Raw genomic sequence first — 27,970 nt, forward strand, 5'->3', positions numbered from 1 at the left:
TAATATTGGAATCTATGAAACAGGAATTCATTCTGATGGGATCTGACTGGAGAGCACTATATCGGTAGATCATATTATCACATTTGTCAAGATTTGGCCAAATCATAATGAATTTCACTTCCTTTTGAGAAAACATCTGAGATAAGTCACACAGGGTTAACTTTCCATTAACTAAAATTAAAATAGAAATGCACGGTGAAAACTTTGTTTTGTGGAGCTATTTTGTGTAATTACTCTACCTCATTTCTTGTTCTGGACTTCTTTCCCTGGCATAAGCACAGCTGCATCACCCATTGCCATGGCCCTTTTAACCTCCCCTTTTAATTAAAAAAAAAAACAAAAAACTTAAATCAAATGCTGTTTAAAGCTTTAGTTTTGGGAAAACAGAAGTTCAGATCTAGCCCAGGCGTGGGTGTACAGCTGTTAAAAGCCACAAGCAAAACAATACTTGTAAAAGGGGAGAAAGTTTTAAAACTGTTTTAAAAGTGAAGTTGCCAGTTGGGCTGCATGTTTCAATAGCTCTTCACTTTCAGTCAACTGCTTTTAACTGTTGTTTTCTATTAAAAAAAGCTGTGTTTTATTGAAGCAGCAGCACAAGCTATTAGGCTGGTGGTAATAGGAGGCACCTTGCCATTTCTCTTTAACTTTTTATGAAATTTCTCTGAGTCTAGGGAAATTGCTTGTTAGAAATATACAAGACGTTGAGAGGACGTAGGTCCCCCAGTGCCTTTCCCTGGGATAGGCCCATACCCATCTGATCCTTGGGTGATCCTGATCATTGTTCTGGAGGAAGGTGATACTCCCGAGGTCACAGAGGAAGCCTCAGGGAAGAAGGTAGCTTCCTCACACCTAATTTTTGACACATTTTACTTGTGTGCATGATTGAAACATCTAACACCACTTATTTCCCAAGATACTGCTGGTTTCTAACTAACTGTTTTTCTTGAATCCTGGTAAACCAGATTTGGCCAATAACTCTGAATGGGACTAGAAAGAGAATTTGAGATGCTAAATACTCCATATAGAGTGGAGCACTTCAGAATGATCCTTGTTCTGTCCAAATCCTGCCCATCTCTATGCTGACATAGGGCTAACTTGTGGTACAGCTTGCAGGTTGCCCTGGAGAGGAAGGAGGCTATAAAGCACTGTTTCTTCCCTGGAGAAGGTACATGTACTTTGGGTACCTATGCATGAGGGAGAGCAGCCTCTGTGCCCCACTGTACTTCTCCCAACATAAGTGGGGTGGGAAGGAGTGGGAAATGGATGGAGCCTCGGCCATGTCTCCCCATATCTATGCTGATGCACTGGGGAATGTACGCTGAGCCAGTTATAGATACCTTATTGTAGATTATACTTCCTCACTCCCCATTCCTCCAGAACAAGTGGGGAACCAGGAGACAAATTGTGTTTCTTGATTTGTTCCTGTTGGAGCACAACAATGCACCTGGCAAAGCTACAGTTTAGTCTTTCATTTTCTTGCATGGATGCAAGCACTTGAGCTATCTGTTTTCTTTTAATCCTTCATAGACAGGAGCGCAGTACAGACTGGATTTCTTGTGCTGGCATTGAAAGAATCTGGCTTGGTATTTACCACCCAGTTATGCCGTTGAGTTCCCTGCACTTGTGTCTATGCCTTTATCAAATCTGGCTCCAGAGTCTCTGTTTGCCTCAGCATCACTGTTGTATGTGCAGTCTAACGTGGTACAGTCTGTTAGGAAATTTCACTGCATTTCTAATTTGCACAACACTTTTCTCTGTTATACCACAGCCAGGTGGGCAAGATAAGTTAAGGGGTAAGGTGAATTGTTCACAAGCAATAGAGTTTGTCATAGTCCTCTCTTCCCTGGTCTGTTTAAATACCTTTCATGAAGATGTTAGGACTTCATTTAATCAGAAAGCCAGAATAAAAGCCTCTCAACCACTTCTAGTAAATAAATCTCATCCCTATCCCGACTCAGTCCATCAGAACCCGCTAACAAGCTCCACGCTGCACTCTCACATCTCTGAGGAGAAGAGTCAACTGTAATAGACACAAATACAGTTAAGTAATTTATTTTTGTTGTAATGACTTCATCTTGACATTTTTTTAACTTGACTGTCCATGATGGGATTAGAATTTTGTGTATAATTTACATAATTAAACAAAGTCGGGAATTGAAAAAGTTAAGGTACTGATTAGCATTAACTTGTCTATATTGCACATACTTTATATTCTTAAGTATATCTTTGAGAACCTAAATAGTAGTTGAAAATAAGTGCAATATGTATGAAGTAATTTTACTATTGAACTTTAACAGTTTGCCTTTCCTGACTTTGCCATGTTAGCTTTTTCATAGATTCTAATCTGATCATCTAGTCTGACAACCTGCATAACAGTGGCCAGGGATCTCACCCAGTAGTTTCTGTATCAAGTCCATAACTTCTGTTTGAGCATTAGTTTATCTTTTAGAAAGACATCCAGTCTTGTAAGCTGTCCCTATGGTTAATTCTCTTCAATATTACAGTTTTTCTTAACCTATTTCTAGTCTGAATATGTGTAGCTTTATCTTTCGACCATTTGATCTCATTATGCCCTTTTCCATTAGATTAAAGAGCTGTCTACCATCAGAAATCTCTTCCATATATATATTTGTAGACTATGATCAAGTCACCTCTTAACTTTCTCTTGGATAAACTAAATAGATAGAAAATTAAATGTATTGAATTACCACTGTGTTTAGCATTTAACTTCCTTGTTTATATTATAATAAAGAAAACAATAAATGAAAAGAGGTATGTCAAGGTTCCTCCCCCACTCTGAACTCTAGGGTACAGATGTGGGGACCTGCATGAAAAACCTCCTAAGCTTATCTTTACCAGCTTAGGTCAAAACTTCCCCAAGGTACAAAATATTCCACCCGTTGTCCTTGGACTGGCCGCTACCACCACCAAACTAATACTGGTTACTGGGGAAGAGCTGTTTGGACGCGTTCTTCCCCCTAAAATACTTCCCAAAACCTTGCACCCCACTTCCTGGACAAGGTTTGGTAAAAAGCCTCACCAATTTGCCTAGGTGACTACAGACCCAGACCCTTGGATCTTAAGAACAATGAACAATCCTCCCAACACTTGCACCCCCCCTTTCCTGGGAAATGTTGGATAAAAAGCCTCACCAATTTGCATAGGTGACCACAGACCCAAACCCTTGGATCTGAGAACAATGAAAAAGCATTCAGTTTCTTACAAGAAGACTTTTAATAAAAATAGAAGTAAATAGAAATGAAGAAATCCCCCCTGTAAAATCAGGATGGTAGATATCTTACAGGGTAATTAGATTCAAAAACATAGAGAACCCCTCTAGGCAAAACCTTAAGTTACAAAAAAGATACACAGATAGAAATAGTTATTCTATTCAGCACAATTCTTTTCTCAGCCATTTAAAGAAATCATAATCTAACACATACCTAGCTAGATTACTTACTAAAAGTTCTAAGACTCCATTCCTGGTCTATCCCCGACAAAGAAGACTACAGACAGACACACAGACCCTTTGTTTCTCTCCCTCCTCCCAGCTTTTGAAAGTATCTTGTCTCCTCATTGGTCATTTTGGTCAGGTGCCAGCGAGGTTACCTTTAGCTTCTTAACCCTTTACAGGTGAGAGGAGCTTTCCCCTGGCCAGGAGGGATTTCAAAGGGGTTTACCCTTCCCTTTATATTTATGACAAGGTACGAAAAACTTTCCCATTCAGGCTAGTATTTAAATTCTTCCAAATAGCTTTGAAGTGGACATCTCACAGAGGGGAACTAGGTAGAGGAAAAGCATGTCCCTCTGTTGTTGTTGTTGTTAGGTTGGAGACATTTTTCTGCTAAGTTGAATTAGCAAAGGTACACACCGGGAAAGAACAACAGAAGGGAAAAGTGTCCAGATTCTCACTGATATAAAATCACATGGCCTAAGTGAAGTCAGTAGAGCTATGCTGATTTACACTAGGTGAGGATCTGCCCCAAAAATCTTAATTAGTATCATTTCGATCTTGGATAAAGTTTTCAAAAGCACCTTAAGAAACTTTTGAAAATTTCACTTCTTACCGAGATTATATGAAAGAGGTTTGTTTAAAAAAAAAAAAAAAGTTAGTTAACACATTTTAACAAGTATGTTTTAAGTCCCTAATGAAACAGAAAAAGTTTTATTTTAACATATGTTCCTTGTTGAGACGAGCCTTTACGGTGGGATTTTTCAAAAGTGGCTCAGTGTTGGCCTGATTCTGCTCCCATTGAAATCAATGGGAGTTTTAGCATTAACTTAGTTGGGTCTAGATTTAGGTGGATGCTGAGAACTTCTGTAAATTCCACCTGCATAATCCTCCTGCAAATTGTCTCTGAGCAGCCTTTAAGCCTACTCGGCTAGATTGCATCATAGTGCATGCATTGTAGGGCCACAGAGGAGCCATTAGGGGTCTACTGAAATCTTGAGAGGTCTCCTGAGCATATTTAGAAAGGGCTTGTCAGTCCCCTATAAGTTTGATTTTTAATTCACTCCCCTTTCTCTTTTCAAGCATAGCAAAGGAACTGTTTCTTCTCATTAAAGATTACTTAACTGCAAAGTTTAGAATGTGTTTGTTCAGCTATTTTGAATTATGGCTGACAAAAGACACTGGAAAAACACACTTTCAGGATTTACATTCTCCTGTAGCACAAAAATGGCTGAAGGGATTTTTCTCAAACATAAAAAAAATCATGTTGGTGTTGAGATCAAGCATGTGAAAAGGAGGGAGTTGTTTGATTTAATTGGGGATCGGTCCTGCTTTGAGCAGGGGGTTGGACTAGATAACCTCCTGAGGTCCCTTCCAACCCTGATATTCTATTATTCTATGATTCAGAAGTCCAAACTTAGCCTTAACCTTAGTAGTTTTACATTTTCAAAGTTTTACAAACTAATCCTCACAACTATGAAATATACCAACATTTACCAAGTCTGTATATGTTGATGAAATCAGCGAAAAAATATTATCCATCCATGTTGGAAGAAAGACAGAAGGCCCTGGATGTGGTTTAATGAGGCCATAACTTTATTCACTTATAATATTTGGGAGTACCCAGTAACAAATTCTACAGTGCAGGAAGGACAGGGGGAAGTTTGTTCTACATCTGGATCAGAGGGGGAGCCCAAAGTCCCCTTCTTCAGCTCTGTTAAAGGAGGGTCAGGAAAAGAAGGGGGTTTGCTCCCCGCTGACAAAACATAGGAGCCTCTAATCTCCATTACTCAGCTCCCATAAGGATGCTTTTCTTCAAATCCTTTCCCAATCCATTCAATCTGATAATTGTATCCCTTCCATACTGAGTACTTGCACTGGACATCTGCCACAGGTTTTACATATTAAATTGTGACATTATAACCTGATCCTCCTGTTTTACCCCACCAGCTCCCAGACCAGCTTTGGGGGAAGCAAAAAAATCCACCCCACCTCAGCCAATCTAGCGGTGAGGGAAATATTTCTTCCCAGCCCCCCTCCCCCCAAGGAAAAGGGGCAACTAGCATAAAGCTGAATGGAGTTTAAATATTTGCCCCCCCCCCCCCGACCCACACTCTTCCGGACAGTAGGAAGGGCAATGCAGATGCCTTATCCTGACCTGGCCACAATTGCTTCCTGTCCATCCCTCTAAGTTTCACCCTTTCCCCTACCTGCTGTAAGGGAGACTTTAAAGGGGGCAATGTCCCTCTTCTTCCAGCTAGCTGAACAAATAGCTACTCACATAGAGGTGGCCGGGGCACATTTCCATCTACAATAATGGAAATTTACAGATAGTCAAAGTAAGAAAAACGCAGCTTGAGAACTTCTTAGTTGAATTTAAGGATATTTATTTTGTATATTTTGACGTGATCCTGACAATTTGTGCGTTAATGGTTACAAAGCTTTAACTTTTTGAATCTCAGTGCCTATTGTCATTAAATAATTGTTTGATTTCCCCCATGATTTCATGCAACTTTGAAAATGTAAATAGATAAAAATAGAAAAAAATGCTTAAAATAAACATCTATTATCTGTCAAAATTAAAAAAGAAAAATAATAAATTGAATTATTCTTCAAGTGCTTGTTAATGTCCATTCCAATCAGGTGTGTGCACGTGCATGGTAGTTGGAAGATTTTTCCCATAGCAGCCTCTGTAGGATCAGCCTGGGCTCCCCCTGGAGTTGCACCATCATGGTACTCAATATAGAGCCCTGCCAACCCACCACTGCCTCAGTTCCTTCTTACCACCAGTGATGGTTAGCTGGAACGTCCCATAGCCCTTGCTTAGCAAGTGCCTTTATCTCCATTTTGTATATAGTTTTTCTTTAGTTAGTATTGTGTAGTAGTTATAATTAGCTAGAGATAGTTGTGGGTTCTTTCCTCCCCCCCCCCTTACTCCCTGGAACCAGGGTATCCTGCGGTCCCTGGGGTTTAAAACCTGTGACGTCTGCGCTAAGCGCATGCCAAAGAGTGACCCTCACGCTTCTTGTTTAAGGTGCCTAGGGGAAGGTCAGCAAAAGGACCCTGAGTTCCGTCCCAGAACTATTAAAGAAAGGGAACAGCGGCTTAAGGTTCTCGTAATGGAGGCAGCTCTTCGTCCCCACTCAGACCCCAGGTCGGGGGACCCCAAACCCAGCATGTCCTCATTGATGCGGAGTGCCCCGGCACTGTCATCCCAGGAACCGATGCCGAAAGTGAAGGACTCCTGAGACACTCGGCTCTTCCTGTGGCCAATTGATGGCCAGGCACTGGGCTCAGTCGCCAGTGCCTCAGAAGAAGAAGCAACTGGAGAGAGACCGTTCTGCCCCCTCCCCCCACCCCGCTAAATCTAAGGAGCCAATGGCTGTGAGACCCCAGTCGGGCCACGGCACCAGGTCCCCGGGCAGAGCTGTGTCGACTCCTGCCCAGGCGAGGCAGTTGAGCCTGGGCCCACCGTGCTCACTGGACCCTACTGGCTAGTGTGGAAGTATAACATTGTATAAGTATAACATTGTATAAGGGGACATGCTGGATACATTGTATATGAGAGGGCATGCCAAAACATGTTACAAAGTATCTGAGGGAGCACACGTAGGGACAGTTAGCTTTTGAATGGAGGAGCAATTAAGATAGAGCCAGCACGTCTAAGAAGCAGGCATCAGAATGGAAGGTGTGAAGGGCAATTAGTTAAGTTAACTGGAAGCTGTTAAAGGAGATTATTCAGGGTGGCAGGTAACTGAAGATATGTGACTGGTCTCAGGGATCTCGAAGGGTGGTGATTAAAATCTTTTTCTTCTTTTGTCTGTAACTTCTCTGTAACTTGTTCTCCAGCAAGCTGTATAAATTAAGAGACACAAGCCCCACTCGGGGGGCTCACTTCTAAATGTATTAGCAGAGCAGCTTTGCTAAAAAACAGGGTGGTCTGATAAATTGTGAGTCTGAGTCAAACTTTGACACTAGCAACTGCTGCTCCCCTTGACACAGGAGGCCTTTGAGGCAGCTCGAGACTTGCTGTGCTTCACAGCTCCATTCTTGCCCCCTAGGACAGAGGCGGCTCTGGCCCTGTCTGCACCACCACGGCCCCAGGTGCAATCAAGAGGGAAGCCAGCGATAATGTCCCGGCGCTCTCCTTCTCCGCGGCACCCTCCGGCTCTGACCTCTTTGGAAAGAGAACCCAGTCGGTGCCCCAAAGCACGGCTCCTCTGTGGTGTTCCTTTTTGGAGACCTCGGAGTCGGAATCAGACTCCAACCGCTCCAATAAGAGCAGGAGAAGGAGGTCCAGGTCACGGCAGGAGAGTCGGGCTTACCTGGCGCTGTGGCTGCCGCAGTGGCAGAACCCTCCTGAGTGGCCCTTCTGGACTCCCTGGTCCTTTCACCAGAGCCCAGGAAGGAGCCAAGGGTCCCGCTCACTGTTGACTTCAGTGGTTTCGGCCACCTTTATTCCACTGGCTGCACGACCAGCCACTAAACTATTGCCACTGACGTCGACACCATCGGCTGCGGCACCATCACCGGTATCGACTTCGGCGGCAGCACTGTTGCTGGCATCGGCTTTGACAGCGGCTCCTGCACCACCAGTGGCACCGACGGTGGCACTGACAGTGGCTCCGACAGCACCGCAGCGGTGATGCTGACGCCGGTACCGAGTTCAGTGCTGACAGCCCCGCACTAGCCATGGCACCGTCCGTGTTGGCACCTGCACAGGATCCCTGAGAGTCACGGGAGCCCTTGGGAGCCAATGGCAGGGAGCAGCCACTGTTCTTTGGGACTTCCTCCTCGTTGTCGCCGGACAAGGCGCTGGCTGGCACCACCATAGCCCCAGCATTTAAAGACAGTCGGGTGTTGCAGTAGTTGTTGTGCCAAGTTGCCCAGGGTCTGGGCATCAAGGCAGAGGAGGTAGCAGAGGACTCTGATCTCAGAGTGGATATCCTCGCACCCTTTGGACCTTCCCGTATTGCCCTACCACTCATAAAACTATTGCAGACACCACCAAAACCCTGTGGCAGACCTCAGCCTCATTGCCACACACTGCCAAGTGCAATGATGGGCAATATTTTGTACCCTCTAATTGTTATGAACATCTTTATTCCCACCCGCAACCTGATTCCCTTGTTGTCGACGCTGCTAATCAGCGTGAGCGGCAAGGTTTCCAAGGCCCCTCCCCCAGAAACAGGGAGGCTAAAAAACTCAACCTTTTCGGGAGGAAGGTCTCTTCCACGGGTGCAGCTTCGAATTTCCAACCAATCGGCCATTTTTGCAGCAATGGCAAAATTTGTGTAGCTGCTCCCTCTAGACTCCCGTGCCGAGTTTTCGGGCTGGTTGAGGAGGGCAAGCTAATCTCCCGAGCTTCCCTGCAGGCTGTGCTGGACAGTGCTGCTACAGCCACGAGAGTCATGGCTACAGGGGTGGCCATGAGAAGGGGCTCCAGGTCTCTGGTCTCCCGTACAAGGTCCAGCAGATAATACAGGACCTCCCCTTTGAGGTTGTGACTGTTTTCGGAGAAGACAGATAAAAGGCTACATAGCCTGAAGTACTCTAGAGCCACCCTCAAATCCTTTGGCCTACATACTCCCGCCATGCAATGGAAACATTTCAGGCCTCAACCTCCTCCACGGTTCTACAAACAGAACCGACAGAATGGCTCCCGGTGGAGGAATAGGAACGGCAGAAAAAGGCTGCACCTGTCCTCAGGCCAGGGCTTCAGCCAACCCAAGCCACCTTCCAGCCCCAAACTGGCCTTTTGAAGGTGTGGTCGAGGATGACGCACCAGAAGAAGAACTGGATCTACCCTGCCTTATCTTTTTCTCCTGACTGTCCCTTTTCTACCGTGCATGGTCCCATTTCACTTTGGACCGCTGGGTGCTCCGCATGGTAGAAAGGGGATACTCCATCCAATTCTGTGCCCTCCTTCCCTTCCGCCCCGCTTCCCCATCCCTCTTCGGGGACCCCTTTCACGAGCAACTCCTTATACAGAAGGTGCACTTGCTCCTTTCGCGAGGGGCAGTGGAAGAGGCTTCTCAGGAGCAGAAGGGCTAGGGTTTCTATTCTCAGTATTTCCTAATACCAAAATCCAAAGGCGGGCTCAGGCCCATACTAGACCTGTGAGAACTCAACACATTCATGAAGAAGCTCAAGTTCCACACGGTCTCTTTGGCCTCCATCATCCCGTCATTGGATCCAGGAGACTGGTATGCCACCCTCAATTTTAAGGACGCATACTTTCACATAGCAATAACTCTATCCCACAGAAAATACCTCAGGTTTGTAGTGAACAACCACTACCAGTTCAGTCCTCCTGTTCGGCCTGTCAGCAGCGCCTCGTGTTTTTATCAAGTGCATGGCAGTCATGCGCACTCCGTCAGGGCTCAGGCCTCTTCAGCCGCTTTCCTGGCACATATTCCCACCCAGGAAATCTGCAGAGCAGCAACGTGGTGCTCCGTACACACTTTCACCACGCACTATGCAATCGCCCAGCAGGCCAGAGACGATGTGGCCTTCGGAAGAACAGTGCTCCAATCAGTGGACGCCTCCTGAACTTGGGCTTGTGAGTCATTTGATTGGAGTGGACGTGAACAAGCACTCAAAGAAGAAAAAACAGTTACTCATCTTCTGTAACTGTTATTCTGCGAGATGTGGTGTTCATGTCCATTCCAATATGCACCCCCGCATCCCTCTGTTGGAGTAGCCGGCAAGAAGGAACTGAGGGGGTGGCGGGTTGGCAGGGCTTTATATTGAGCGCCATGAAGAGGTGACTCCCGGTGGCATTCAGACCAACCTGACAGAGGTTGCTATGGGAAAAATCTTCTGGCTACCATGCACATGCGTGCGCGCACACCTGATTGGAATGGACATGAACAACACCTCTCAAAGAACAACAGTTACAAGAAGGTGAGTAACTTTTTCTGCCAGGCCTATATATCTATATCTAGATAACACTTTGAAGATCTTTGATTGTATCCTTCCACACTTCATATATCACTTGCCTTCTAAGGTTGGGAGAGAGTCCTAGTGTAACTCTCATGTAGCAACTTTCCAGATGGTCAAGATTTTTTTGGACTATTGATAAATTTGTCAATAATGTAAAAGTATTTCTATTCATGTGAGCTTTATTCAGGCATTTTAACTTAGGCTGAAGACTAGAAGCAGTTAATCTGCTGAGAACAAACAAGTACACAAAAGGTACCAGGTTTAGATTTAATACAACTCTTAAAATTGCCAATTTACTGAATTTTCAAATTACAGAGTTAGCATCCTGAAGGAGAATTGACCAAAGGAATTAAAATATCCAGAAGAAACAAACTGCACATCACTTGAAGGCAAGAAAAACTCAGCATATACATAGTAGTCCAAATTCAGCCCTTCATAGTGGTTTCACACACATAATTGAGGGCAGAATGTGGCCATGTGTGTATCTACCAGATGAGTGTTAGAAACATGTAGACTGTACATTTAGTATATTCACGGTAGTCTAGCTGAATGTGCTTGTATTCCAGTACATTCTTTCTCTACAGTACATCAAAATTTGTTGTAATTTTTACTGAGAAGTCCTGGTTTTGTATTTTTTTTTAAAAAACTATCATTTCATAACAACTCGAATTGGTGATAATTAGTTACAGAAGCTTTAAGATATCAGAAAAACTAGGTTAAAGTAGGATTTGATGTACAAGGAACAATTAAACAGCTATAGCTCAGTTACTCTCTGAGTAATTATTCTCAGATACATGCCAATCTTGCCTCTAAACTAAAAAACTTTGGAAGAGGAATTGATGTTTCCAGTTACTTAATATTGGAGGCAAATTATAATAAGAAAAATAAAACCTTGCCCTCATCTTTGAGCATACATGGCTTCTTTTTATACCCTAGATGATAATTTTGTGTTCATTTATAGTTTTGTTTGTTGTTGTGGGAGAGCTCCTAGAGAGGTGCATTGGAGAAGTAAAAGTGTCTCCAACTCTTCGTTACAGCTGTTGGAAGCGACAATGGAATGAACCATGAAAGGCTATGGAGCCAAGTTGGCTCTCTCAGGAGCAAATAATTCAGAGAATTGGCAAAAAATGACACTCCAGAAAATAGCCATTTTTTTTCTTGGCTCTTTGGACTCAGATCAACAGAAGGATACCTGTAGAAGCACTCTCTGAGTTGTAGACGGACGCAACAGCTGCCACTAAGAAGACTGGACTCAGAGTCTGTGAGGGAACTGCTTCTCTGCACTTCTATTCCTGACCTGCTATGTTACTTTGGGAAAGTCATGTCAGTTCTCTGTACCTCAGTTTCCCCATCTCCATAATATGGCTAATTATACTTACCTTTCTTTGTAGATTGGTTTGAATCCATGGAATATGTTACTCTGAGATTTGCTCTTAATACATTCATTTCAAGTGGGCATATATTAATAAATAAATACATTGATATGTAAAGATAAAATTTCTCTACCACATTAAGTCCTATTTTACGTTACTTTTGTGCACAGATGCCCACAAGACACTTGGTATGATGTTTGTATTTCATTATAGCAACAGTTAACAGCAGCTGCAGCCCTTTCAAAGGAGACACTTTTCTATTTGGGATATGCCTATATTTACAGGCCAGTATCTAAACCTTAGTCCAGAAATAATTAAATCTTTTAAGTTGGTAAAGATAAATAATTCTTCATGTTAATTTAATAGTGAGATAATTCCAAGAGTCTGAATAAAGTCACTCTGGAACTCTGAGGTTGAAATCCTGTGTTGAAGTTAGTGGGAGTTTTACCATTGACTGCGGGGATTTTGGAGAAGCAGGATTTCACCACTAGACACTTATGAGTTGAAATTAGTGCTTTTGTTATTGTATAAAGACAATTTCCTTTAAGTTTTCTGTAAAATCCTGAGATCCTGTGAAGTTATTAAATTCTAATGATCTTTATATAGCTAATATACAGACAGTTATTTCTAGATTAACTAAAAATTCATGAATTTTACTAAGAAATATTCATTAGTAGGACATGCTGCTTACTAGCATTTAACTTGTAATGAATATACCTATTCGTTGGGCAAGTAAATTCAATTATATTGTTTTAGATGCATCCAAATTGGGGAAAATGTAGAGTGATATGTTGAAAGAGAAGCTGATCCATCCGTGGCTCATAGATATATTGGACTAGCACCATCTTCTGATTGTTTAGTACATTACATCTTTCATGCCTTTGACTAAAGCAGAAAGAACTCTACAGGAAAATATTCATTCAGTTTGGGTTTCAGTAACCTTAGTACCTTAATGTACTTTTCTTCTTGTGAGCTACACTGTTTATAAAATAGCTAAATAGTGAACATACATTATTAGCTTTTGCATTGGTTTTATTGTAACTGTAAATTCTGTATTTCATTATATTGTTTAATTTATGCAGTATAGAGTAGCCTCTAATGTCAGTTCTTACAAAGGAACATTGCTTTTTGCACCAAATAATGTCTTTATTAATTGTTTATCAGTATGTCATTAGTAGATTAACCAAACCAAATTAATTTAAACTCATCCATTGTGTCTGTGATATTTGAAATATATTTTCATTGTAGATTAAAGAGATGATTCTGATATCTTTTCTGCCGGCCAGCTGTGTTTCAAGGCACATGGTGATAGTATAAAATAGGGAGCAAGACCAGTAAAGTTGTGGGAACAGCTACTAAGTCTCTTCATTCTAGAGGAAAATACTTTTTCTTGAATTTATATTTACTGGAATAGAGCATTTATTGACCAAATAGGTTAATTTTAATTAAATTGAAAGAATGAAGTGCAATCATCATGGAATTAAACATCAATTAAAAAGGTTTTGAAACCAGCATTTCTGTAAAGTTAAATCCCTCCCCCCCCCCCACACATCCCTCAAAGAGTGAGTATGAAATAGTGTAATAAGTTAAGTGTTTTGGAAACTGAAACAAATGCTCTTGTATAGTTCATTTACTTAAAAAAATGTTTTTTGTGTGACTGTTGTGCTTGTAAAAGGTTGACAGTCCTCAAATTGAACTCTATTTATTCACTGAAAAGTCACTTGGAGAGGAAATATTGTGCAAATAGAAATTCAGAGAGCCACAAAATAATCACCACCATTGCCTTTACACTGTAATGTGATGCTTGTTACTTGTGTGCAGTGATTGCCATTTGTCTGATATAGTTAGTACACTATGGTATCTGAGATGTTGCTACATTTCCCAATATTTGGTCTAGTGTGCCTATGATAGATTAGATTGTAACTAAATGGAGGATTGGAGCCCAAATTTTATAGGATGTCTTGATGGGTATGTTGGATTTGCTGTTTTGTTTTGTTTTTTGTTTCATTTAAATATGGCATAGAAAATTGTTTTACTGACCTTGACATTTATACTGTGGTAATCACTGTGGCATCTTGAGTGATTGGTATGATACAAATCCAGCAAAAAAAAAAGCTTAATCTTGGGTTTTCTCCCTTCATCACCAGCACAGGTCATGTTTTCTTTCTTTCTTCCCTCCCCGCATATAGTAGGTACTCCATTAGAGGTCCTATGACAATAAAAGGAATTAGACATAACCTGCAAGTAAAAAAACTTAGTTATACATATACTGATGCTTGAGACAGAAGTAGCAGTTTTAACTTAAGCAACTTACTTCCATTGGTCAAGTGTCTTCATCACAAAATAACAATAATCAATATTTACTGATTGGCACCATGGTTGGGAATCTGAACCAAGGTGCCAAGGAGTCTGTGGCAGGAAGGATAGTATGATGGACGGAGCAACAGACTTGGACTCAGGAGAACAGAATTCAGTTCTTGCCTCAATGAGAGACTTTCTGTGTGACTGTGAACAAGTTACTTCATTGAACCTATACCTCATTTTCTAATCTGTGAAATGAGGCTATCACTTCCTTACCTTACAGGGATATTGTGAGGAAAAAATCTGTTAATAATTGTGAAGCACTCAGATGCTCTGGTGATGAGGGCAATGTAAGTACCTGGATATCTAGGTAGATTGTAATGGAGATTGAACAATCCTCTCCACCATGCAGTGGTAGTCTCTATTTGAGATTAAGCTAAAGCGTACAAAGGCGACACTGCTGAATGAGATTGTTCACACAACAGTTTTATATGCTTTAACTTCATATCTTTAATTAATTTGTCTGAACTTTCTTGAGTGTCCCTGCATTAATAAGCTCTTAGTCACTCTAGGAATTGAGGGGCTCAATGGCTGGAGATGGGACAAACCAAAATCAGCAGAAATCTTTACGTTTCAGCTCTTGCCTCCTTCTCCCTCCCTCAGAAAAGTGAAGGATAGACCATTGTTCCTGTGATGTGTTTTAAATTAAAATATATTGCAATTTAACTCAATTGATCTGTCTAATTAATACTGTCTTCTGTTTTGAACATCATCCTTGTTTCTTAAAGTATTTGTGGTAGGATTAAGAACTAAAGATGTGTCTGACATGAAGGCAAAGCAAAACACAAAAGGGATCAAGTTCAAATTATCTGTATTGACTTAGTCTGTTCAGTCAATGACTCTATGGTGCCTGTAAAGTTTTCTGCCAAGAATGTATCAAAAGTGAAATAAGAGGAAAATGTCCAGTTGAAAAAAATATCTTTCATCTACACTATGTAATGTTCTTTCAGTGCTTCTAAGTAAATTGTTGTATAAACTTGTATCTTGTTTTTAGTTTTGAAAACAAATTTAAGCATATTCTTTCACCCCTTTTAGAATAACTTTTGTTTGCATTTTATCCCCTTAAAAATGCTAAGAAGGTTGTTTGCAAGCAATATCAACCTATTTCCTTAAAATAAATATTTCCCGAGGTACCAAACATTTGACACACTTGTTGGCATGCCCATACTAAAGGCCGCTCGCAGATATGCTCCAGAGATGAACACAGTTGGCTTGTTGCTTTTCATTGGAATCTGCTTACGATTTGACTGAAGCCAATTTTAAATCCTGGAAGCACTATATTTTTCAGTATTGTCTTGTTGCTAACGGTTTGCAAGAACTAATATATTTGTTGAAGCCTTAACGACAACATAAGACAGGCATTTTTTAATATATAATCTGTTTAAATATGACTTGAAAGTCCTTATTAAATCTGATTATTTTTCTTTCAGAAGATTAATCTCTAGATTAAAACCATTACAATGAACATAAAAAATACAATAAAGGAAAACTTGCCCCATTATGTTTAGCTTTTGCTAGTTCATGTTGTAGAAACACCCATTGCATGATGACCTAATACGTACGTGTACGTATGTTGCCGAGCTGATTTACTGTGTGCTTTGTTCTAGAAAGCTCCACCACAGATCCGACACCTTTGTGCACATTACTCGTTTTAGCAGCAAGAGTAATCTTCATAGTTTTTATATGCATATGCTGGTGCCATGGTCAGGAAGTGTATGTACAGAAGGAAGTCTGTGCACAAAACCATGCAGATCTCACCTCTGCTCTCATAATACCCTTTTGAAGCTCCTGTTGTAAAGCTTTTCTGGTTTTAGAGGGGCCAGGACTGTGATGAAAAATTTCCACCTTACATTCCCTCTAGTAGACATGAATTTTCTTGTGCCTATATCTAGCATTCTGCCCGAATTTGGTCCTCTGTTTAAAAAGAGTTAAGATTATAAAATGAGCTGTTTTTCTTGAATTGTTCTGAAATGCATATTTTTGATACCTGTGGTTTCCTACCGAGGATGAAGCTTTAAAAATATATTGTGTAGGTTACTGAGTTTTTGCGCTATCAATTTCCGGTTTTCTGTAAAAGTAATTTCTAGATATTTTCATGGTTTTGTGGGAGAAAGAGGAAAAGTAATAGCTTTCTAAAATGCTAAAATATGGCACTAACTATTATTACTCTGCCTTAACAATTCTTCTAATACGGTATCTGATTTGTTACTATGTCCTCATAAAGAAGCATCAGCATTAGAGTGTATATGACAGCAAGAAAGTAAACACATGCTTGCAATCAAATTAATGTATTTCATCTGTCTTCAACTAATAACAATCTGTCATGCTATCTATCTGAGCAGGGGCATAAACAGTTTATTTTGTGTTTGGAATAACTTCCTGGAGGTAGTTAATGTGACATGTAGTTTGTCTGAAATGAGTATAACCAGATCAACACTCTAGATGTTTTCTTGATAACCTAAAAAATTACTGAGAAAATCTGTACTGGAACTATATTTATATTTCACTTTCAGCTTCCTTAAGTCAGACGGGTGGTATACGTTTCACCAGGACTTCACTGAAAGTGTGTTCTTTTCTTGGCATCTGATACAGCTTTAGTGTGAGAAAAGGATTACAGGCATTAATAGAAATTTAAGTATAAAAGGTTGCAGTTCCCATTCTGACACTAAGATTCCATTGTTTACCTTGTAAAGGAGAGTGCATTATACTGATGCTAATTTACAAGTGTCAAGTCAAAGCTAGTTTTTTAAAAGCAGTCTCTCTCTCTCTGTAGGTGATACACAGTGTATAACCGTAATGAGAAGAAATGATTGAATACTGAAATAATGCAGCTCGGTGACTGATTAATGCATATGACTCCTGCATATGTCGTGTTTACCCTTTTATCTAAATATCGTAGCTAAGTTTTGTTTTTTTTTAATGAAAACTTATCTTTAACCAGAAAATAACAATGTACTCAGCCCGAAAATCTTACAAAATATAACTCCTCTATTTGGCGCATCCAAATAGTTGTTAAATTTAAGGGCTAATTAGTAGCTCCCAGACTTAGCTGGGGAGCAATGGGACACAGAGTAATAGACTCAGGCAGAAGAGAGCTATAACTTTGGGATGCTGGGAAATACAAGGGGAGGAACCAGATAGGGCTAGTGCCTAGGAGGGACTGTATCTGACCAGGACTTTGGGCCCTGCCAGTCAGGAACCTGGTAGGACAGTGCTAGAGAGCATGCCACTAAACCTATTAAACAAGTGTAGTAAATCCTGTTGCCCAGCATATATCTCCTCATACCCCAGTGGCATCATGCCTTAAGGCATGATATATTAAAGCACTTCTGCTATGGTGGTGCCCCTCCTTTTCCCTAGTGCATCAATACCTAAGCACAACAAAACTTGAGGTGAAGTTAAAATGACTGTAGTGTTTGAACTACATTGTTTCCCCATACAAACCAGTATGAAGACAATTCACTTAATCAGTGTATTGCATGATTGAGTTAAGATGCTTGAGTTAAAAATGTCTAGTGAAAAAGGCCATCTGACACTATAGTAAGGAAATAAGATGAAAAAGAGAAAATGTTATATACTGGCCATTTATATAATGACCCAGGAGTATTTTAGAAGAGAAAATATGTACATAATATTAAGCACATGTAAATAAAATTAATAAATTATTAGCACATTTTACTTGTCACGTCTGTGTGGGCTAATTGTGATAGCTCATTGTTTATACTTTGTGTAATTTTATAACTTGTATGAACAGCTGCAAATACTTTTCAGAAAGATTTATATTTCATTTTCCACAACATACTCTATAAAAGAATATACTTATAAATAGGGCTATAGATTAATAATAATGTGTATTCATAACTTAAATTACCCTTAATTACAGTTAAATATGAAATTGTGAAATTGTCCATTTTTAATGATAAAATCAGATGGTTGTAAATGCATGCACATATATAGTGCATACTTATATGCCAATAATGTAACATTGATTTGTGAAAGTTTAAGCATAAATATGAGAACTGTCTATTAATGATGGATGCCCTCGCAATACAGTTAGCACAACTGTATATTTTTAAATTAAAGGGGTATCCGATTTAGACTGGGGAAACCCTTGTGAAATTACCTTTGCAAATCAAATGTGTTAATGTACATGATTTAAAAAAAAATGGGTAGCTTAGCAATTAGTGGTAGATACAATACCTTGACATAAGCATAGTTCAGGTTCTCTATATGGGAGTGGTGCCATATAGGTTAGATGAATAGACTGGAGATCCATGAGAAACCCCTGCAAACCATTAAACACACACAGACACAGGTCTTGCCTAATATGCATAGTGGCTGCTCCTCTCCACTGCTCCCAGCACAGGCATCATGGTTGTTTCCTGGGCTGCCTTCAGATTGCCTTGTGAGCTGTATGCTCCTGTTCCCTCCACTGTTGTGTGGCATTCATGCAGAACTGTAACCCTGCCCTGCCCCTAATCCAGCAAACTCTTATTCCTTGTGGAGTTCTGGGTGGTAATGATGCAGAATGCTGGCAGCCACTTGGTGAGTGGAGATTACTACTATATGTAGCTACTTTCCCGGCTGTGTGGGCCTTTGAACCGTATTTCTGCATAATTGCTTCTCTCTCTGTGGCACAGAGCCATTTGAAAGTATGTGTAATTATTTGTTTTTGTAACTTTTTTGAGTTGTTACTGTTATTCTCAGAACTTGTCATTTATCAGCCATGAGATGACTGACTGACTGTTTTTGAAATATCTTTACCATAACATATAGCATTTTACTGATTGCCCAATAAAATATCTTTTGGCACTTATTGGCCTGTCACGGTAGTTACTAGTTTTATTACAGCTCTATATAGTAAGTTACATTAAACATGTTTTATTACCAAGCCTTATTTTGAGACAATAAACATGTCCCTATTGGGACTTGGTGTCAGGTTTTTATTTGTTGAAATCAACTTCTGCTAAGCTAGTAAAATTAGTCCCTGTTTCATTTTATTGAAATCAGTGGGCTAGAGCTAATTAAACTGTTCTGATTATTAGAGTTTTGCATGTTTACAGTGGATTGGAATGTAAATGAAAGACAGTTGGTAAGTGGTCTGATGCAAGCTTTTTTATTTTGGTATATTTGGGTTGCCCTCTAAATGGTGCAAATGAAATGAGTTTAAATAGTACTTTAAATTCCATAAAGACAGATGCAATCTTGTTGATTTTCATACCAGTTCTCCAATTTGTCTAGGGTATTTTGAATTCCAAACCTGTCCTCCAAAGTGCTTGCAACCCCTCCCAGCTTTGGTGTCATCTTCAGATTTTGTAAGCGTACTCTCCAGTCCACTATCCAAGTCATGAATAAACATATTGATGAGTACCAGCACACATCTTATAGTAATTTCATTTACACCACATTTCCCTAGTTTGGTTATGAGAATATCATAGTGGACAGTGTCAAAAGCCTTACTAAAATAAAGATATAATATGTCTGCTGTTTTCCTGCCCATCCAGTAGGCTATCCTGTGCCTGATATTGACTAGAAAACTGTCCATATCATGAGAGAACAGGTTATTTCTACTTACAGAATCACTGACTGCCATAATACATTCTTAAATAACTTGGTTGTGGAATCAAATCACTTGTAGAGAGAATGTAATTTTGGTGGTTGTTGTAACAGTCTTACTACTTCAGTACATTCCAAACTGGTAGGTATAGAATGAGACAGTAAATGAGCAAATAGTTAGTTAGTTATGGGTAAGCCTCCATGAACAATGTGGAATGTATCACAGATTGAAACTGTCCTTGGTAGTTACTGCAAACTCTTCTCTGGCTTCAGGGATCCATTTCCCACCCCCCTCCTCTCACCGCGGAGACATGGCCACCATCTAATCTTGTCTTTTAACTTGTCACTGAATGTGTTCCAGTTAGGCGTTATCTTCTTCCTGCTCCAATAATTTCATTTCAGTGACTTTGGATACACTTACTCTGTGTTTTAGCTACCTGGATTAAATGTATGGATTAGCCAACCTTTACCGCTATGGATGATAGTGTCATGCTACCCACTAGGCTCATAAAATGGAAAAAAAGAAATTCAGTACATTAGAGGGAGAAACAAAGACTTTGAGAATCAACTTGACAGGAATAATCTGAGCTTCATTGGAATTCTGGAGGGCTCAGAAAGATTTGAACCTGTGGCCTTTTTTGAATCTTGTATATCCCAAAATGGGTCTGAATATACTCAATGGTAATATTGTCATTGATAGATCGCACTGTGAACACCACTGAAGTTGCCTCTTCCAAGACCAAGCGAAAATACAACTAGCAGCTAGAAAGATGAGGGAGAGTAAAATTGACAATAGCATGGTTTGGGTTTTCCATGATTCATGGTTGGCATAATAGTTTTGTGCAAACATAATTACATTTCAGACACTTGGCTATGTACCAAAGATACTAAATTCACTATTGGGTATACGTCTGCTTTGAAAATATTGGGACCCTCCATTGCACCTTCACTTCTGTATCTGCAGAAGAAGCAGGCCAGTATCTTATTCAAAGGAAGATGAGTAATAATAGTTCTAGTTACTGCCTTTTGTTTTTGTTTTCAACATGTTATGTTAAACTAAGTCAGTTACATTGCTTACTGGTTGCTAGGGACCTCCTGTTATGGATCTCACTGTAGGCACTGCTTTCCCATTTGTTATCTCTGTTACAAGCATACCCCTTTCCTTCTTCTTTCCCATGTTCTTCCTCTGTTAGCGTTCCTCTTTCTCATTTGTCTAATCTGAGATGTAGTTTATATATTGTTCTATTTTTTTGTTCTGGACACAAAACCACATGGTATCTAAACCTTCATATAATGCCACCTACAGTACCATTCTTATACTGAAGTACAGCTGTATGCAGATAGTATGTTACATCCTTGCCCTAAAATCTGCATTGGCTTTCATGTACTTTCAGCATGGATTTTAATGTGGTGGTGAAGTGGGACTACTTGTGTGCTTAAGAACCATGCTGGATAAAGGTCTTCGACCCCTTTAGGTAAACTAAGTAAAAACCAATATAGAAGTACATTGCTGAACTGAGGCCTAAATGACTTGAGCTCGGCTACCTGAAGGAACTTCTCTCTGGTGGATACCCTGGCAGTTGCAATAAGTGGAGCTGCTTGAACTGAGATCTCCTGGTTTAAAAGGGAGAAAGGGCTGCTGCAGGGCAATTTTTGTGAGGGTGCTGCCACTTACTTTGGAATTTCTTCCCTTAGACCAACAGATCCTGAGTTTGTCAAAGCATGCTGTGGCACTTCTTTATTCTGTAATATTTTTGGCGGGAGAGAGAGGTTGTCACTCCTCTGGGAGTCACTGGTAGAGTTAAATGGCATCGGTGGCAGAGTCATAATGTATTAAGCAAATTTATCTTGCGTGTTCAGTATTTGTACAGGTGCATAGAGTTTGGATATGCACTTTTAATAATGCATTTAAAGAAATATAATAAAATAAAATTGGAGGCTGGACTGAGGCCTCTCTAAAAATTTGGCCCATTAAGGTTGAATTAAAAAAAACAAAACCTTTTCCCCCACCCCAAAATAGTTCTCCAGCAGGTGTGGTGGTGTAGTTCCCTCCCACACAGCTATGTTACATCTAAAATGTGAAGACTAAAAATAGGGAAAGAAAATATTCTGTATTTTCCATCTAAAAGATTTCTTGGCACAAGCCATCTCTTGTAGTAGATTTTCTTTTCAAGAGAAAAAAAAAAGCAGTTGCTATATTAGCTGTGCAAGGTTTTTTTTTTTTTTTTAAAATTGGTTACTGACTTCATTTGGGACTTATCTTAACGGTATTTGTTCTTTCTGTTTTTTTGTTAAATAAGTATTCTAGCTTCAATATTATGATAAACCAGTACTATAAACATTCTTGTTAATAGCTTAGTATTTTAGTCCTCCACAAATTAATGCCTGTGGTAGATGGATGATTTTAGGTCTGTTCTTGTAAACAAGGCCTCAGTGATGTGTAAGGAAAAGCAACATGTGGCAAAAAGCTCCACATTAACCAAGGTAAGCAGCATAAATGGGGTATAGGAATCTCCTGTAAGATCAAAAATCTTGTAGAGAAAAAAATCTCCAGAGCCTACAAATTAAAGACCTCCAATATCATTTTTAAATAAAGCCTTTTATGTAGTATGAGAACATTTTTTTCAGTTGATAGTCAAATGACACTATTATGCAGACTTACTAGATTTGCAAATTTACAAGTTTTTACAAGTCAGTTGGGTCCCTTCCTCAGGAAATCAGTTTAAGTTTTTTTTTCCTGTATTGACTCAAAGAGCCTAGTTGTCCTTAAATCCTTGTGAATATATTTGCCTTATAATTTGACGGCATTGAGTCAACACCCTTATAGGGACTGTAATGCAATAAAAAGAGAAACTGTTCAATATAGCTTCCAGTTACCCTAGGATCAGATTTGGAGAAATTGGAATGTACACAATAAAACCTGTACAAGACTTGAGTTCCATGTTGTATTTTAAGCACCCAATGTGTTTCAATGAAACATATTGTTTAAAAGCTTTGCTCTACTTCCAATGGGTATATAATGGGAAAAATGAAAATAATGCATACCACTCTTAAAATATGCATTTTGTGTTGTTTAATACAGCTTTCTGAAGTATATCTTTGTGGAATTGAAAACTCCATTTACAAATAAATGAATGTCAATATTTATTCAGTGTGATTTTAGTGGATTTAATGTAACGGATATTTTTGCTGCACTGCTTTGTATTAACATTCTTTATAACTCATTTACATTTTTAACTTGGAAGCAAACTATATGGAAGCAGACATGTATCTGTAAGCTTTACCTTTATTTTGCAACAGTATTTGAATAACATTAGAATTTTTGTAGTGTATCACGTTTGCATGCAGAACATTTGGAGCGTAGTTTTACCCTCAGACTTGTGTACATGGCTCCTAATAGAGACAATGGGAGCTGCTTGTATGTGCCTGAGCATGGAATTTGGGTTTTATTTTTAAATGAGTTTATTGCATTTCACAGTTCAATTTTTATTGTAATTTATTTTTCATGTACCCACAGAAATTTCAAGTAATGGATTATTTTTCCTTTAGCAAATAATTATAAAAACAAAAGGTTGTTGTTTGTATGAGGGAAAGATTGTGTCTGTTGTAAGCATTTTCAAGGAATAATTGCTGAGACAGGTATCTAAATAAATGGGCTCCATTATAGTAATTTTTCCTTTGAACCTTTTTATAGTTGATTTGGAGCATATGCGAACAGTGAAAACTGACAAACACCAACGATTTTGCCAGGAAAATGGTTTCAGTAGCCATTTTGTGTCAGCCAAGACAGGCGATTCTGTAAGTAAGACCAATCAAATAATTTTTTTTAAAAAAAAACTATAACTCTGGAATGTGATGTGGTCATTTCACTGCACTCCAACTATCAAGCTATCCAGAACTTCAGTCACTGCAGAGTGCAACTGCTTCGCTAGCGGAATAGATCATCGGTATATATGTTATAATTGTGCTTTGTTAATTATAGTGACGTCTCATCTGCTTTGAAATTCCACATATTGGCTCTAATCTATAAATGGTTTGAGGTCTGGCTACCTTGCACACTGCCTCTTTGTTTCTCTATGCATAGCATGACAGCTGTGATGAGCTAAATCTCTCTTTGCTGCCAGTCCGGTCTCTAGGAGTATTGTCTTGAGGTCTGGAGACAGTATTTTCAGTAGAGGGTCCCCAGCCAATGGATACACTCCCTCTGGTGGTTCATTGAAGCTTAATTTACTTACCTTCAGAACACAGTTAAAAATGCATTTTTGGTTAATTATTTGACTGTGAACCATAATCAGCTAGTACGTTTGGTTAGATGAGACAGGAAGAACTTTTGTGCTAACTATAACAGGCAATTTAAATAAACATGGTGTTGTATTTAACTTTTGTTACACATCTTGATGTTATGGAAATGGGCATGAAAAGCCATAAAAACAATCTCACTGTCTCCTTAGTGGAAGCCATCATATTTAATAAATGATTTACTACCCTGGCTACATAATTGAATAATAAAAAAAAACACTTTTTAATGTACAAAACGAATTATGTTTTCAAAATGGAGTATTCAAATATTGTGGTTTAAGATCCTTATTCAAAAAACATAAAATTATAATAAAATTCTAAAATTAATCTTATAGGTTTGTGATAACAGTCATCACGTAATAACCTCTAACATTTCTGTTATGAACACAGATTATCAGGGGTTTCTAAATTGGCCATAAAATTTTGTATAAAAGTCTGTGCTCCAATCAGGTTGTCAGATTTAGTTAATTTTTTTAAGTGTAACTTTTTGTTTTCGAACAAACAAAACTAAACATTTTGCAATTTTAATGTCATACTCACTATAGTAGGCGCATTCTATAATATGTTTTTTCAAATAGGCAACATCTCCTTTTCAAACTGATTTGATACATTGTCAGTGATGAGCAAATTAACGGTTCTTTTTTTGTAATTGATATAGTTAATGTTGAAATCTGTGAAAGAGCCTTTCTAGTTTTCTTTTTCACTGATCCCCAAATTACGGAAGTGTTTCATAGAATTTTTTTGAGTTTTTTAACTTGCTGGCCAGAAACATATGGATACTTGAACATAAAAGAATACATTACACAGAAGTATCTACTTCTCGTGAGCAGCTACTTATACTGTTAAAGTGAAAACTTCAACTCCATTCTTAAATCTTCCGGGTGAGTGTATTCAGTAGAGAGTTCAGTATTACTCATTTTAATTCCAGTGTAGATATGGACTAGCGGAAATATATTAACTAATTCTTTTGCTACTGACAGGTTTCAGAGTAACAGCCGTGTTAGTCTGTATTCGCAAAAAGAAAAGGAGTACTTGTGGCACCTTAGAGACTAAACAATTTATTTGAGCATAAGCTCATGAGCTACAGCTCACTTCATCGGATGCATACTGTGGAAAGTATGCATCCGATGAAGTGAGCTGTAGCTCACGAAAGCTTATGCTCAAATAAATTGTTTAGTCTCTAAGGTGCCACAAGTACTCCTTTTCTTTTGCTACTGTCCCACAGTAGAACAGAGGACTTTCCAAATCTCCCAGAATCCAATCCTCTGCGAGCTGTGCTGAGAACTGGCACACCCCCTTTCCTGGGGAGGCCTGAGATAAACAAGATGAGCACAGACCAACCTTGGGTTTTTAGAACCCCAAAAACCCAATCAGATTCTTAAAAAACAGAACTTTATTAGACAAACAAAAAAAGATAAAAGAAACACTGTGTAAGATTAGAATGGAAGATAATTTCACAGGCAGTCAGATTCAAAACACAGAGAATCCCTCTAGGCAAAACCTTAAGTTACAAAAAGACACACAAACAGGAATACACATTCCCTCCAGCACAGCAAATTTCACAAGCCAAAAACAAAAGAAAATCTAACGCATTTTCTAACTAGATTACTTACTAACTCTATAGGAGTTGGATTGCTTGCTTTCTTAATCTGTCCCCGGCAGAGGCATCACACAAACAGACAGACAAAGCCTTCCTCCCCCTCCCCCCACCTCCACCCCGATTTGAAAGTGTCTTTTCCCCTTATTGGTCATTTTGGTCAGGTGCCAGCCAGGTTACTTGAGCTTCTTAACCCTTTACAGGTAAGAAGATTTTATAGTACTGTATCAGAGCTTCTTACCCCCTTCCCTTTGTATTTATGACACCAACCAATTCAAGGACAAAAGATGTAATCTTGTAGCATAGGCACAGCCCAAATGTCTGTCTAGGGAAAGTTTCACTTTTTAAAAGGGGTTTTATGCAATGTGTCCATCTTGTTTTATTGTCCAAGTATAGGATTCAGTGCCAGGCTGCCACATATTTTAAATGCAGCATGTTGTTAATGAGATAATGCTATTTCTTAAAAGCCATTATGGATTTAAGACACTATACTGCAAACACTTACACATGTGTCTAACTTTAAGTGGGGAACTAATCACATGCAGAATAGGGGCCCCGGTGGTGTATGTGCTAAACCCAATTGTTCTGAGGTACAGAAACCCACATTTCTGCTGCACAATACATGAGTAAAATATTTTTCAAGCAAACATTAATGAATGCCCTTATTCATATTTTGCAAAACTAATCATCATATTTGAAAGGGGTTTTGTATAAGCACTTGTTTAAACTTACGTCTCTGGAGACAAAGTAGAAGTGCTGCCTAACAATCCAGCATGCTGTTCATTCCCTTATATCATTGCTGAATTATTTTAAACAGCATTGAATTTACCAGATGAAGTTATTTTCAGATCTGTTTTGCACAGGTCATATTTTTGCATATCTCATTGTTTACAGTTCAGGAAAGGTTTGATATATTTAAAAGTAACTTGAGGATGTCTGTTTTTAATCATTTAAGCTCTATTTTTTTATGTAGGTCTTCCTGTGTTTTCAGAGAATTACTGCTGACATCCTTGGCATCAAATTAAACAAAGCAGAAATGGAACAATCACAGGTGATTGTCCTGCATACCTTGCTTTTATTAGATATTTTGTTGGTGTTTAAAAAAAATCTGAATACAAATGAATAATAAATTTTCCTTCAAGGTAAGCTGCATCCCATTTGTGCTTGAGTCAGTTGTATGCTTCTATTACAGCCTTCCGTATATATTCATTCCTTATATGTGTAGCTTAAAAACATTTTAAACTTTGCAAAATTTGTGTCCTACTAAATTAGAAAAAAAAATTCAAAAGCTTTTTCCGGTTAAAAAATAACATAGCTATATTAAATACATCCAAGTGTGTGTTTATATACCTATATATAGTTTTATTGTATCTTCAAGTTATGGTGCCTGACACACTCATTGCATTTACAGTGTGCTCAGTACTTTACATGGTACAAATGTATACTTGCAGTCCTCAAAAACACAAGTCAGAACACACTGAGAAATCCAAAAGCAGGAACAAACTTGGAGGGTTTAATTAGATAAAGATATAGGTATATAGTTATAGATATACAGAAACAGAGACATTGTCAAATGTACATATGCTTTCATTAAACACTAGGTATGATTTTATGGCACTTACGTCCTTATTTGTAGTTCCGTACATTTTTAAATAGAATTTATTTTAGAGAGTTATAGGTTAAAAAAAAAAGGAATTGTAGGTATAAATCTAAATGGATATAAATGTTGCACATTTACGTAACTGTAAACAATATCTTGTCAAAGTGGAAAAAGATGTTGCATGTGGTTCTCACAGTCAAGAAAAAACCCCCATCCATATAATACAGTATGTTAAGGCCAGATTTTGGTTCATTCTTTGTACCCACACAACGAGGTGCCTCTATGTTGACTGCCCATCCCAAAGAGCGAAAAGCAACCTCTTCAAAGTAACTACTCCCCACCCTACACCAGTGGGTGGATGGGAAGTGGTTGGAGTTTTGGCTCTAGAGTCTCTCATGCCAATTAATTAGGCAACTCAGTTGTACTGGCACCCTAGGTAGCGTTGCCACCTGTCCAGGTTTTCCCTGGATCATCCCTTTTTTGAGGTAGCTCCATAAAGGTGCTCAGTCTACACTGCCAGCTGTCCCATTTTATGTGCTTAGGATCATTCCAGGTGTCCTGGTCTTCTGTACCTCAGAGGCTTGAACCCTAACCCCAGGGGACATGTGCTGTGCTAGGTATAGCATAGTTTTACTGGCTTCAGTAAATCATATTTCCATTAATGCGACACTGATTTATATCAGATGAGAATCAAGCCCATCATGTTCAAATGGCTGTGAAAAAATTGCTGCTTATTCCTTTATGAAGGGTTTGTGACATTGATTTTTAATTAGCTTCCTGGAAGTACC

The 27,970-nt window shown here is 39.2% G+C and overlaps 1 protein-coding gene across 3 annotated transcripts in view; it reads left to right on the forward strand.

Annotated features, from left to right (window-relative positions):
• Nucleotides 1–27,970, forward strand: part of RAB28 (RAB28, member RAS oncogene family) — an 89,971-nt gene that overhangs the window by 54,024 nt on the left and 7,977 nt on the right. For 2 of the 3 annotated variants that reach the window (XM_073342487.1, XM_073342488.1), the window contains exons 5-6: nt 23,381–23,484; nt 26,556–26,633. In XM_073342487.1, the coding sequence (XP_073198588.1) occupies nt 23,381–23,484; nt 26,556–26,633 (182 nt within the window). The remainder of the gene's footprint in view (nt 1–23,380; nt 23,485–26,555; nt 26,634–27,970) is intronic. The other variant, XM_073342489.1, reaches the window with a different exon arrangement.

The sequence above is a fragment of the Lepidochelys kempii genome, chromosome 4, assembly GCF_965140265.1.
Source record: "Lepidochelys kempii isolate rLepKem1 chromosome 4, rLepKem1.hap2, whole genome shotgun sequence".
Classification (NCBI taxonomy): Eukaryota; Metazoa; Chordata; order Testudines; family Cheloniidae; genus Lepidochelys; species Lepidochelys kempii.